The sequence below is a fragment of the Pyrus communis genome, chromosome 6 (assembly GCF_963583255.1).
Source record: "Pyrus communis chromosome 6, drPyrComm1.1, whole genome shotgun sequence".
NCBI classification, from domain to species: domain Eukaryota; kingdom Viridiplantae; phylum Streptophyta; class Magnoliopsida; order Rosales; family Rosaceae; genus Pyrus; species Pyrus communis.
In genome coordinates this window covers 16,913,962-16,928,365 of record NC_084808.1, presented here as the reverse complement: position 1 = coordinate 16,928,365, position 14,404 = coordinate 16,913,962, and the positions used below count along the sequence as shown (strand labels likewise).

Below are 14,404 nucleotides of genomic sequence, written 5' to 3'. Positions count from 1 at the left end.
CATAAATTTTATCATGAGTTCAGGTGTAAACAACTTGATTGTGGGGTGTATGAGGTTTAGTAGCACCACTTCCAAAACCTACACAAATCGTTTACAGAGCAGGAGGTTATGAGAACACATCATCTAAAGCTTAAAGTTGTTTCTCAAAGCTAGTTATAGAATACAGCAGTCTAATCAACTCCTCTGGATATGGTGTCAAAAAAGGATTTTTCCTGCCTACGGTCAACATCCTAATACATGGATAATGCTGTTTGGTTAACAACTCTCCTCCTCTGCTTCTTCAAAGCTCAAAACTTTCACACTCAATGGATCAAATAAGCCTTGTTTTTAACACCCTTTTGGAGTTTGATCTTTAAGTGTGTTAAATTTTTAATTTATTTTTTGTCTGATTTGAATTTGTGGGTTTTGTCTCCTAATCTCAAAAGCTTATAGTTCTATATATGTAAGTAATAATCCACAATATCTCAATTTTTTTCCAAGCAAAAATAAATACCTCAACAAATCAGTGCCTCATTTGGTATTCTTCTTTCCAGTTCCATCACTTTTTTTCCATGTTCTTAGGTCCTTGATGACAACGACCTCACTCAGTCACACACTCGCTTATATTTTCTAATCCCCATAAATCAACAACTAATCCCAATTCTTCTATCATATAATTACCATTAATAAGAAAGAATAAAACTCAAATTTCAGAAATAACAAAAATGCAAACTTCATATGGAAATGGAAGGTTTACCTGCAGATCGTCAACCAAGGATGCTTTTGCCCAAGCAATCTGATCAGTTCTCTCGGCCTCGGGCAGAGCAGCCACCTTGGATTTAGTAAGTCGGTCAAGTGTTCTGTTGTCATCCTGCAACTTGGTTACCTAAGAAAGCAATACATCCATAAGGTATACAACAATTTAACTCATTATAATTATTAATTCATGTAAATAAATGAGTCGATAAATCCGTTAACACTGTAGAAACCAAATACATATTGAATTCTCTATATCTCACATTTACAGACCAATTATGGAAGTCAAAATAGACACTCAAAACTGATACAAAAATACTACATAAAGTTTTTTCAACCCTATCTGTCTTAAAACAAAATTAAAGGGCTCATATTACACAACAGACCTCCTGCAGCAAGCTTAAGCTCTGTCTCCAGTGGAGTAATGATGGACTCAACGGGTGGCATTTCTTCATCTTTCTGTGCAGCATGAACTCTTCAAAGTGTGGCTTCTGCCGCAATATTTTGATATAAAACAAAACCCCCATAATCAGATTAATTAGGGTTTTTTTCTTCATAGTTTCATGTTCTTCAAAAGATATATGATGTAAAATATACTTGAGTATTATCACTGTACAAAAAAATACTAAACGGATATATCACATTTAAGTTTAAGTATGCTGATTACCAAAATTAATGAATTATATTTTAAAAACAAAGGTTATACTTATGGTAAAAATTACACTAAATATATTAGATGGTCAAAAAAAAAAAAAAAAAAAAAAAAAAAAAAAAAAGAAAAGAAAAAGAGTATCATTTACCGTACAGTTGATATTGTACTCTCATTACATTATTAAGGTCGCCTTTGTGCTGCAGAGATAATGAACAAATCTTAAGTCAACTAATGTTGAGGCAAAATAAGAAATAATATCATAATTATTAAAAACAACAATGCTACATGTGGGAATTCCTTAGCCCACCTACAGATGACTGAATGTCTCTGTCGTAGCTGAGTTAATTGATGACTTGATTGTGAAGCTTGTACCTGGATGGAAACCTTCATCGGAGTCGTCTCTAACGAACAAAGATGGGTGAGCTAAAGAGGGAGCTTGATGCTATTGGTAGCAGAATTTCTCGAAATTAAGGGAAGAAGAAATGCAGAGTGCAAAGAAGAGTTGGATAGCAGAACATGTTTGGCCTTGTACATACATTTGCGTTTACGGTTAGTAATGAAGATTTTCTTGTTCCAAAAAAAAAGTGTTTCTTTTGCCTACTATGAAGGTAATTTCGTGGCGCATGTGGAGGTAATTTTTCTCTTTACTCTAGGCATACTTAAAGATAGGATAAAATTTGTCTTATATCTGAGACGCCATTTTAGTAGCACCATCACCTCAATATTGTCTATTACCAAGTTATTGCATGTACGTATTCTTTGAATGATGGTGTTGTCTTTTTTTTTTTTTTTTTTTTTTTTTTTTTTTTCCGATTACAAGATAGAACTTCCCCAATGATACTGATTGGGCTATACTGATGTTGATTGGGCTGGTGACCCCAATGATAGGAGGTCTACCACTGGCTTTGTGATTTTTCTGGGGTCTAATCCCATCTCTTGGAGTTCTAAAAAGCAGCATACTGTTAGTCAGTTTTCTACAGAGGCTAAGTACAGAGCCATGGCCACTACAACTGCTGAAGTAGTCTGGATACAACAGCTTCTTCAGGATTTACATGTGTCCTGTTCTGATGCTCCCTCCCTACATTGTGATAACATCTCAATTATGGCTCTTGCCACTAATCCAGTTCTTCATTCTAAAGCTAAGCACATTGAAATTGATTGTCATTTTGTTCGTGAAAGAGTTCAACAAGGCACTATTCACCTACAGTTTGTTGCTTCTGCTGATCAGTATGCAGACATCTTAACCAAAGGCTTGTGTTCTCCTCAGTTTAACTATTTTTGTTCCAATCTCATGCTTGGTTGTTCCAAGCATGGGATTGAGGGGGAATGATAGGTTGTAATATGTGTTTAGTGTACAACAGAATGGTTAGTGTAATGACAAGTGTCATATGATGATTAGTTGAGGTAGAGTGTTAGTTACAAATGTAAAGGATGGTATAAGCTATAAATACCATAAGGATGTATTTATCAAAGTAAGAAGAAAGAAATAGAAAAGTGAAGTATTTCAGATAATTGTTTTGAAGCTTTCTCTCTCTGTATTTGTTGATTTCTTGATTCCTCATTGTTAACAAAAGATAGGATAAAATTTATCTTGTATCCGCGACGCCATTTTAGTAGCACCATCACCTCAATATTGTCTATTACCAAGTTATTGCATGTACGTATTCTTTGAATGATGGTGCTGTTTTTTTTTTTTTTTTCGATTACAAGATAGAACTTCCCCATCTAAATAGCTCATAATATTTATGCTTGCTAAAATTAAAAGTATGTTTAGATTATGGGGTACCAAAACGTAACATTATTCTTATAAACATATGTGAACACTAAATACATGTGAGAAATTATAAAGTATTAAGCCAGAAAGCATCCTAACATAATGATTAAGACCTAAACTAGGGTTCCGCCCTTCACATACTCGGTGAAGGCCAAGGCTACAAGACCTAACATGGCCAACCTTCCATTTATGAGCTCAGCATCTGGGGTCATGATCCCATCTGATTCTGATTCCACGCTGAGTCCATTAAATAGAGGAATCAATGATGCCACTGTTATCAAAATACTAGTTCCAAGGAACAATGAGACTCCACCATTGGATATCTGAGCGAACACATCCTGCCCCTTGGATAGTTCCACTGCTAGAGCTGAAACAAACCCAACCATTGCAAGTCTGCCGTTGATCCTCTCCGGCACTGGCCCACTGAATGCAAACAAGTCTGAAAACTTTGTGCTAACCTGCTATGAGATACGTGTCACATATTATCCATGTGTGAATGCCACAGTAACGACATATTGCTATGGAACTCCTTAGCAATACATATATACATTGGGGTAGCTAAATTTAATCTTTGGATGAATATTCTTGTATTGCTCTCGAATAAATTGGATTGGACTTATATCAATACCGACATACAAACTTGTAGTTCCTTTGACAAAGTCCCATATTATCTTGATTTTAAAGTTTTAAATGTACAAATGCATAATTAGCATGAGTAAGGTAATATTTATTAAACTTTTAATAGTTAAGACAATACAACAAATAAATAACGGATCAATTCAAGTAACACTAGACACTTAAGCAAAACAATACCTTGCTGGGAGAAGAAGGTGTAGGAAGTGGTGGTGGTGGATTTTTTGATGCATTTGTAACTATAGATGGTTGTTTCTTCTGACCATCCTACAAATGAAAAATAAATCAGATATAGTACGTAATTAGTATCATTATTTTATAAATATATGTACGTAAGATGCACATATATAAGCCAAATAACGAAGAAGACAGAAGAATAGAATAATTACCTTGGCCATTGAACATATCCTTATTTGAGGGTAGATGTGCACAGTTGGTGCAACAAGGTGATTCACTCTAACTGATTTGTTCTTTCCCGCTCCATAAGCCAAGGAATTAGCTAGGAATGTTGAATGCATGAAAGTTGCTGATGCAGCCATTGTATAAATATGTATTCTGGTTCTTGGTTAAACACTAACAAAAATATCAAACTCTAAGCTTTTGGAGACGTAATTTGTTCTTACTTCTTGATATCAAGGTTTGAGCACCTTAGTTGCTTTTTATAAGGTAATGGTGCCCTAGTGGGGGAAGCTCTTTAAGCGGTTTATAGTTTGGCACGTCATCACTGTTTTACTTTCCCAATGACACATGACCACGTCTGTTAGAAGGAAAAAAAAAAACTTACTTGAAACATGCATTGTGTAGCTGTAATTATATGACTAGAGAAGAGAATAAAAAGAAGTATACTTCTCTTGAAGGAACGAGAGGCCGACGTACATGCATGGCTGCAGAACATACAACATTACCATCTAGCCAGTAGTGACCATCCTGGGGTCACATTAATTTGTCGGGTCTTCAAATTTTTATGATATTTTGAGCAAGGGAATGATGTCTCGCAGGACCACGACTCCTTTCAGCTAGGGGACACTGTATAGCAATAGCAGACACAATTGCACTAGAGAACGGATCTTTATGCTTCATTTAGTTTCATCCGCAAGAAAAATGTTAGATGAGTACTTGGTGGCCCACTCTCTTGGTCACTTTGCATAATTGCACTTGTTTGATAGCTAGGACAGCTTTGTGTGTTTGATCTTGTCCATATATGCCAGGTGCACGGTACGTAGAGACGTGGCACCTCGCACACGCTATAACGTCGCACACAGGGTTGGTTTGTTGTTTGATTTTTTTAGTTCGTGAATATACTTGAGCTTAAAAAAAAATTCAACCAAAACTATATGGATGAGTTAGTCTAAAATACTCTTTAATTTAAAAAAAATAGTTTATTGGTATTATTGTAAATGTAAATTTTGTTCAAGGTTGAATTGACAAAACTCCACTGACAAAATAAGACTCACTGTTAGTCTAATTGACGAATACCCGAGAAATAAGGAGGGCGTCTGCCAAAGGGCCTTTGATGGCTAAGTCAGTGAATAGTTTGAGAAAAACTAGAACAAAGAGAATTATGAGTAGTAAGTGACGATTATCGGTTTCCCTGTTGGAACATGACTATTTATAGGAGTAAACCCTCATGCAATAACAAACACAATTGCACTAGTTTCTAGGTTTCAACTAGAGGACATATGTAATAACAGACACAATTGCACTAGACGACGAAGCTTTTGATTCGTTTTCGCCAAAAAGAAAAAGGTTGGATTGGATGGTTATATTGCTTTGCTTGTTCATCATGGGCCATGACCCTCTCATCATTTGCATTTGTCTGATAGTTTTGGAGAGCTTTGTGGGCAATTTATCTGTTGTCTAGTCCATGTATGGTGATCTGAGGGACGTGGCTCCCCAAACACAGCACAATGAACAAGTCAAAGAATTAATTCTGCTCCCCTTAATTTTTTAAGGTTTTTACTTTTCTAGTATTTTCAGTGTAGTGTAGCTATATGCACAAGTACACAATCAATATGAATTAGCACCAAGTTTAATTCTATATTGCAGTATGCGTGTATGCGTTTTTGAAGGTATTTACCGTTTTATACGACGACTAGCTAGTTTAACTTTTGGGTCCTAGTACATGTGTTAACATATATGAACTTGAAGCATAAAGCATTTGAAAAGGGGATGTTACCAACTTTCACCTTATAAGTCCTTTATAATTTTAAAATTCTTGCACTGTTATTTAATAATAAAAAAATATTTTCACGGCCATTGTTAATCCAACAGTATCCTCCAGATCCTCTTTATGAGGATCTCGGGATCCATGAATCGTGTCCGTTCATTATACATCGTGTGATCAGTTTTTGTCAAGTACTGTTTGTGTTCAATTTTAAATAAAAAAAATTTAAAATGATTTCTGACCGCACGATGTACGATGAACGAACACGATTCATGGACTTCCAGGATTCTCACAGAGGATTCGGATTCATCGTTAATGATATGCTATGTTAGCAATATATAAAAATAGAAATCATCTAACCATTTTATTAGCAATATCATAATTTCATTGTTTAACTAACAAACGTGATTATGGATTTAGTTAATTTTTGTAAAAATATCTTTAAAGAATGATCTAAAAAATAGATGATTCGGATCGTCATGAAACATTAGAGGATAAGAAATGAAAAAGAAGAAAATCTATGAAAAAAAATGCTAGCATTTCTTTTTTGACTAATATTAGGTAAACCAAATTTGTCAAACCATGTGATGTGTCAACAATAGAAAATAAGCACGTTAATTAACATTTAAGTAATAATTCATTCATCAACAACCACGTCATATGATTGACAAAGTACGATTTAAATGGATGATTTTCATAGCATTACTGAACTTTCGATTTCCCTACTAAACTTTTTAACTGAACTTTCGATTTCCCTGCTAAACTTTTTAATTGAAAAACTAAGTACTCAAACTAATTTTTTTTGCCAATTACACCCCTACTATTAGTTTTTCATTCATTTCATCCAAGTTTCTGTTAAATAAAAGCATGTGCAGAACATGTGAATGTACTTCGGTCGCTTCATTCTTTAAAGTAATTGAAAACCCTAGATTTCTAAAATGTCGACCTGTGCAAATATGTGTGATTCTATAGCTTCTATATCTGAAGGTCTAGTGAAGTGACGCTTTTGTCCTCAAAGGAGTGTCACGTGGTGTGCATGTGATAAGAGTTAACGTTAATTTGGATGAAATCTATGCAAAACTAACGGTATGGGGAAATCAGCCAAAAAATTAGTTTTAAGTCCTTAATTTTCCAATTAAAAAGTTGAGGAGGGAAATCGCAAGCTAAGCAAAAAGTTCAAGGGGAAAATTAGCAGTAAACTCTTTTTTATTTTTTTATAAATAAGTGAAAATGAGAATTGCTAAATTCTTTAATCTAGATCATTTATAATAAGGGTAACGCTGATGAGACTAAATTTATAAACTGTATATGTGAACTAAATTATGTGTCACCAATAAAAAAAAATAAGCATGATAATTAACATTTAAGTAATAATCTAATCATCAACAACTAACATCATTTAGTTTATAAAATTTAGTATTCCTAACATTAATAATAATTGTTTCCAAGTACACAGTAACAGAGGCCCTCGAAAATCAGAATTCCCAAAAACCGTAATCAAACTCCATTAGTTTGGTGCACAAATACAAGTACCACTAGAAGTGGAAGTCCTAAAAAATTGAAATTCCCAGAAACCCTAATCAAACTACAATATATAATGTCTCCCCCTACCCTACATAATTGATTAACAGGTCTCTCCCAATTCCAATCGCTAGGTTTTCATCTCTAATCTCTCTCGCTCTCTCCGTCATTCAGTCTCTGGTTTTTAGGGCATTCTTAGGGTTTTGAATCAAGTAGTTTGCCTCTCGGCTAGAAATTTTTGTGACTTTCGTGGTTCAGCATTTGATTTTGGGGTTGCAGATAGCGCCTTGGCTAAGTCTCGGATAGTTTTAACAACGGGGAGCTCCGCCGCAAACCGCCAAAATTCTGGTACAGAATCGGGGACATGTGGTTTATGGGATGCAGTTTTCGTCTTCGATCAGCGTTTGATTCCTACACCGTGGCTTGCAAGGCATTTTTTGAGCATGCACCGTCTTAATCTGATTCCAGTTGGGGTTGAGAACAAGAAGCTTTGATCGATAGAGTTTTTGAGATACGTTTTTGTCTTTTCTCCGAGGAACGAAAGAAAAGATTGTTCCTTTGCGGAGATTTAAGGTTATGGATTCCTATAGCGGTTTGGAAGATGCTGCCGTTGTGGAGAAAGATCCGACTGGGAGATACTTGCGGTATGACGAAGTGTTGGGGAGGGGAGCATTCAAGACTGTATGTAAGGCATTTGATGAAGTCGACGGAGTCGAAGTAGCTTGGTGCCGAGTGAATATCAAAGGAGTAGAAGAAGTGGAAAGATTGTATTCGGAGGTTCATCTGCTGAAGTCACTGAAACATCAAAACATCGTACAGTTCCATAACTCTTGGGTGGATGATAAGAACATGACCATCAACATGATAACAGAGTTATTCACTTCCGGAAGCTTGGGGCAGTACTGAAATAAGCATAAGAATGTCGATATGAAAGACATCAAGAATTGGGCTAGACAGATTCTTCGAGGCCTGGACTATCTGCATTCTCACAATCCTCCAATTATTCATAGAGATTTGAAGTGTGACAACCTATTTGTCAATGGATTTAATGGAGAACTGAAAATCGGAGATCTCGGATTGGCGATTGTCATGCAGCAGCCTACTGCTCATAGCATAATTGGCACCCCTGAATTCATGGCTCCAGAGCTTTATGACGAGGAATACAATGAATTAGTTGACATCTATTCTTTTGGCATGTGCTTGCTAGAGATGGTGACTTGTGAATACCCTTATAATGAATGTAAAAATCTGGCGCAAATTTATGCAAAGGTTACCTCTGGTGTAAAGCCTGCTTCCCTCAGTAAAGTAGACAATCCTCAAATCAAGCAGTTCATGGAGAAGTGTCTAGTTCCAGTTTCTATGCGATTGTCTGCGGTGGAACTCTTGAAAGATCCAATCCTTGCAATTGACAATTTGACGGGGTCCAGCTGTGATCTTTCACAACTACACAAGTTGTTGAACTTGCCAGACCCCGCATCTAACTCTTCAGTTCTGGAGTTACAGGGTTTCTCTAAGAATAATGAGTTCAGGTTAAGAGCGGAGAGAAATCCCGTCAACACAGTGTCTTTAACTTTGCTCATTGCTGATACATGTGGTCTTGTGAGGTATATCAGGTTTGAGTTCTATCTCGAGTCTGATACTGTGATTTCAATTGCTGGGGAGATGGTTGAGCAGCTTCATCTTTCACATGAAGATGTCTCTGTCGTAGCTGAACTAATTGATAACTCCTTGGAAATTGTTGTGCTCTGCTACTGAAGAACAAATGAGCGGCTAGTAAGACAATTTTGTGTGATGTTTTACTTCACCCGTATAGAAATGTGTGATCTCATAAACAAATCCATGTTTTATCTTTGGAGCAACTAAATTATAATCATCTTTCTAAAATGACTAAAAGCTAGCAACAAACAGATTATTAAGTTAAAAGACTGGCGCCATGTTTGAGATTGATTATAAAATGACTAAAAGCTTTTTCTATCAACGAAAAGCGATTCTAACAATATTTCACAGAAAAACTTAAAAACTCGACCAGTTTTCTAACCTGAGAAAGAATTATAGGACCTCCTTGAGTTTGAAACAGCTTCCCTGCCTTTATCATAACAGATAATTAGAAATTAAATTTAGCTTCAAAATTATTTATTAAAAAAATTAAATTGCATTGGTGTAAACGGAAGATTTATAATATCCTACCTTGAAAGGTTCATTGTCCTTCGAAAAGCGATTCCGGGGACATATTTCAGCCAAACTGGGAATCCCCTGTTTCAGAAACATAACAAAAAACAGAGTAATGAATATAAGCATAATTACATAAGATCAAAAAAAAAAAAATCACAAAATATTCGTAACAAAAATAATTACCCGAAGTTCCATTCGGCGCAAACATAAGGGCCAATCTGGAGATTAACAAATAGACCTGCTTGTTGCACCAGCTTGATGAACTTGACCAAATCATATTCGTCCCTCAAAATAATACTGCAAATTTGAAAAAATAAAAAAACCAATGAATTAGCAAAAATATATTTGCATTAGAGAGGGCAAAGAAAATGCAAATTTTAAATGTGAATTGCTGATTGCATTACTTTTCCCGGAGAATGTTCATGGCCATTCCAAAACACAAAGGATGACAATCCCAAAACACAGAAGTTAAAAACCCTAATACACAATCCTAAATTTCTTGTTGGGGTTTATCAGAAATTTGTGAATCAAATTCAAATTCCTATCCAAACTCAATAACCAGAAAACCAAACAGAGAATACAAATTCAATAATCCCAAAAGTTATTGAAATCAAACCTATTTCAACTCTAATATAATCCAAAAATACCAAATTCGCTTACCTTTAGGAAAAAGAAAAAAAATTATATACCTTGATGATAAAGAGTTTGGAAAGCCGCAGAGAAAAACTGGAAAATTCGAGTAACAACTTCTGCTGCAACTAAAAATCAAAGCAGATCAGAAAAGTACACCCAAAGCTTGAAAAAATATTAAATCACACACAATCAGAAAAATAAAAAAACTCACCAGTAAGCGTTTGATCGTATCCTCTCTTCCTGAAATAAAAAATCAAAACACATCAGAGAACCACACGTAAACCACGGAAAAAACAAAAAAAAAAAAATATTAAAATCCCATGTGGCAAGAAAACCAAATAACTCACCAAAGAACGTTAGATCGCTCAGGCAAAAAAACGATTCGAATTTAACCCAGATCGACAACCACAACGAAAATCACAGAGTCCATATATAGAAGGAAAAGCAGAGGATGGAAAATTTTCCAGGAAGAAAACGACCATGGGTAAGAGCGATGTGAAGCAAGAAAACCGCCGTAGTTAATCGGCGAGAAAAACCCGACAACAACAGGCAGCATGAAAGAGGAGAAAAAACACCCAATGTTCTAGAATAAGCAAAAGCTGAGAATGGGGAGAGAGACGATCGGAAAGAAGCACCATCGACGATAAACATGTCGAAAAGATGGAGCAGAAGAGTCCAGAATAGAGGAAAAGCGAAAGGCAGCACGGATGACAACACATGTAAAAAGGGTCCAAACGAAATTAAACAAATCAAGTAAGGATAAAATCGGCATCACACTGGTATTATAGTGCAAACACGTTTAATAGGCCAAGCTAGAAATAGCGTTCACGAGGGGTCTAACTAAGCAGCAGCGGCTGCAGGTCATTGTTAAAATCCAAATGCAATTTTAAGTTGGGCATTTTATCGAGCACTTAACCCATACTTATTATTGTGTGCTTTGTGTACATCTCCACTTTTTGTGCCATTTTAGTTGTATCTTTAGGTTTATATCCTTAGGCTCAATATTGTTGAATAAATTAATAAATATACTCTATATGTACAAAATTAGGAGGTCATATTTAGTTTATTAGACATATGAGAGTAGAAAATTCAAAATGAACAGTGTATTTTTTGGCAACAGATCTAGTAAATATTATGACACATGGATTCTCTCGTCTACGCGTAGTGGTTTGAGAGACGTGCCACAAGTATACATCACAGTGTACTACGCAGTGATTTCTGAGGTTACATTTGTTCATAGTTTTCAAAGTTTTGTATAGGGGAGGAAAATGACCGACTGATGCCTCATGGGACCACGAGCACTAGTTTCAAGGTTTCAACTAGAGGACATATGTAATAACAGACACAATTGCACTAGACAACGAAGCTTTGGATTTGTTTTCGCATTGGATGGTTATATTGCTTTGCTTGTTCATCATGGATCATGACTACTCTCTCATCATTTGCATTTGTCTGATAGTTTTGGAGAGCTTTGTGGGAAATTTATCTGTTGTCTAGTCCATGTATGGTGATCTCAGGGACGTGGCTCCCCAAACACAGCAAAATGAACAAGTCAAGAATTAATTCTACTCCCATTAATTTTTTAAGGTTTTTACTTTTCTAGTATTTTCAGTGTAGCGTAGCTATTGCACAAGCACACAATTAATATGAATTAGCACCAAGTTTAATTTCTATATTGCAGTATGCGTGTATGCCTTTTGAAACTACTTACTATTTTATACGACGATCAACTTCTGAGTACTAGTACATGTGTTAACATATATGAACTTTAAGCATAAAGCATTTGATAAGGGGATCTTACCAATCTCCACCTTATAAGTAGATCATTAAACGATGGCCTTCTCTTTCTGCTTTGTCCTTTATAATTTTTAAATTCTTGCATTGTTACTTAATAATGAAAATCATATTTTTCACGGTCATCGTTTAATGATCTACTCTGTCAAAAATAAATCTAAATTTTTAATTAATATTATCATAATTTTATTGTTTAACCAACGAACGTGATTATGGATTTAGTTAATTTTTTTGTAAAAATATTTATAAAGAGTGATATAAAAAAAAATAGATGGTTCGGATCATCATAAAATAATAGAGGATGAGAAATGAAAAGGAGAAAATCTAAAAAAACAAAATGTTGCTAGCATTTCTTTTTTAAATAATGTTAGTTAGACCAACTTTTTAAACCAAATTTGCAAATCATGTAATGTGTCACCAATAAAAAATAAATACGTTAATCAATACTTCAGTAATAATTTAATCATCAACAATAACATCATATGATTTTTCAAGCATTAACAACCACGTCATATGATTTACTGAAGATTTAAATAGATAATCTATCTAGCATTACTTTTATTTAATATAAATAAGTGAAAATGAGATTTGGTAAATTCTATGATCTAGATAGTCATCAATGTACTAAGTTGGCAACTTATTTTATTATTGTATTTAAAAAAAAAACGATACTATATACAATGAGTTAGCAATAATATGGTTTAAATTTTTTTTTTGACGATAATCAAACCTAAGACCTTACAAGTGAAGCAGAAAACTATTAGACCATAATACTAAGTGGCATCAAACTTGTTTTTAGATTAGAAAAAGGAACACATGCCCCTGTGATCTAAAATGAAGAGGCATACTGGCCCAGGTAACCTCTAAATTGTTTTTTAAACTGGTCCCAAAGTAACACTAACACATGCCCCTCCGATCTAAGTTGGTTACCGCATTAGTTTAACAAAATAATTTATAAAAATAATTTGTTTCCAAGCACTACTAAGAGCAGTTCCACCCCAGCCCTTTAGGCTAGCACCCAGGCCAAAAAATGGATTGGCATGCCTTTTTTTGCTCCATCCCAGCCTAATAGGCTAACACCTAGCCCAAGTCAGGCCGCAGGCCGGCCCATAATCGACAGAGTAAAGGACGGCTCATCTGGCGTCATGCTGACGCCAGCGTGACGTTGCATGGCATTTTATTTTATTTTTTACGCCAGGTGCACGTCACCGACAAGAAATCAGAGGTGAGCCCGCTTACACAGGCGCACTAAACCAATCTGACGGGAGGCCACGTGGCCAATCTTGGGCCATTGGATTTCCAACGGCTAGTTTTCTAGATCGTTGAATTCTTAACGGTCAAAAAATTTTGAATTTGAAATCCAACGGCTAGTGATGTGGCTTGATCTGGACCATTCGATATTCCAGAGATCAACGGTCCATGTTTTTACCCCATAAATTAAAAAAAAAAAGCACAACGGTCAGAAGTATGACTGTTGGCCACATGTCAACGTATAGGCTATTAATCCAACGGTCCAGATTAATAAACTAAATTAAAATTTATAAAAAATAATAATAATTAATTAATTTTCTTATAAATACCTAACCCTCATCCTTTCTACCAAAGCTTTCATATGCTTTTTGTGTGAAAAAAAATACCCAGAACCTCATCTTTTCTTTTTTTGTCCATATAAACCCTACATCCATCTTCATCAAATCTTGAGTTCTTACAATGTCTTCTTCAAGGAGAGTGTATAAACAGTTTGAGGAGCAACAGAAAAGATTGTTGGCACAACAGGAAGAATTGGTTAATCTCGAGGAAGGTGGAGATGGAGATGAGGCTTTCGCAATGGAGGAGGATAAGGAAGATGACCATAGAAGGCAAAGAGCCTCACATTCCCTCTGTGTCATGGAAGTTATGGGTTAGATAGCCAAACCCAGACGTGTCGCAAACTTCGATAGAAAAAGGGAAAGACAAGGTAAAGATCTCTTGGAAGATTATTTTATTCCCAATAGCGTATTCCGTGATCATGTTTTTAGACGTCGTTTTAGAATGCAACGAAGTTTATTTGACAAAATCATGAGTGCTATTTGCAACCATGGTCCATACTTTGTGCAAAAAAAAGGATGTTTTTCATGTTCTAGGTTTTCTTCCTGAGCAAAAAATTACGACTGCCTTGCGAATGCTTCCTTATGGAGTATCTGCATATCTAGTGGATGAGATTGCAAGGACGGGAAAAACTGCAAATCTAGTGGATGAGATCGCGAGGATGGGAAAAACCTTCATTGGAGTTGTCTCTAACGAACAAAGATGGGTATGGTGAGCTAAAGAGGGAGCTTGATGCTAT

The 14,404-nt window shown here is 35.5% G+C and overlaps 3 protein-coding genes across 3 annotated transcripts; 2 read left to right on the top strand and 1 right to left on the bottom strand.

The window, feature by feature from the left end:
* Positions 1-3,170: 3,170 nt before the first annotated feature.
* On the bottom strand, positions 3,171-4,428 carry LOC137737066 (early light-induced protein 1, chloroplastic-like). The gene is made up of 3 exons (XM_068476419.1): positions 4,184-4,428; positions 3,975-4,061; positions 3,171-3,619 (listed from the first exon to the last, which is right to left on the bottom strand). Exons 1-3 carry the CDS (start codon positions 4,331-4,333, stop codon positions 3,275-3,277), a joined length of 582 nt encoding a protein of 193 aa, XP_068332520.1. The 5' UTR covers positions 4,334-4,428; the 3' UTR covers positions 3,171-3,274.
* A 2,273-nt stretch (positions 4,429-6,701) lies between these two features.
* Positions 6,702-9,234, top strand: LOC137736137 (serine/threonine-protein kinase WNK8-like). The gene has a single exon (XM_068475462.1). The coding sequence runs from the start codon at positions 8,407-8,409 to the stop codon at positions 9,232-9,234; it is 828 nt and encodes a 275-aa protein (XP_068331563.1). The 5' UTR covers positions 6,702-8,406.
* LOC137736138 (serine/threonine-protein kinase WNK8-like) lies at positions 8,056-8,385 on the top strand. Its single transcript, XM_068475463.1, has one exon. The coding sequence runs from the start codon at positions 8,056-8,058 to the stop codon at positions 8,383-8,385; it is 330 nt and encodes a 109-aa protein (XP_068331564.1).
* Positions 9,235-14,404: the final 5,170 nt, after the last annotated feature.

Bases quoted from the DNA above. Each gene is read 5' to 3' on its own strand.
- LOC137737066 (XM_068476419.1), bottom strand. From the start codon at position 4,333: ATGGCTGCATCAGCAACTTTCATGCATTCAACATTCCTAGCTAATTCC. The intron at 4,062-4,183 runs GTAATTATTCTA...TTTCATTTGTAG, and splicing joins GGATATGTTCAATGGCCAAG to GATGGTCAGAAGAAACAACC. The intron at 3,620-3,974 runs GTATTGTTTTGC...ATCTCATAGCAG, and splicing joins CACCTTCTTCTCCCAGCAAG to GTTAGCACAAAGTTTTCAGA.
- LOC137736138 (XM_068475463.1), top strand. From the start codon at position 8,056: ATGGATTCCTATAGCGGTTTGGAAGATGCTGCCGTTGTGGAGAAAGAT.
- LOC137736137 (XM_068475462.1), top strand. From the start codon at position 8,407: ATGAAAGACATCAAGAATTGGGCTAGACAGATTCTTCGAGGCCTGGAC.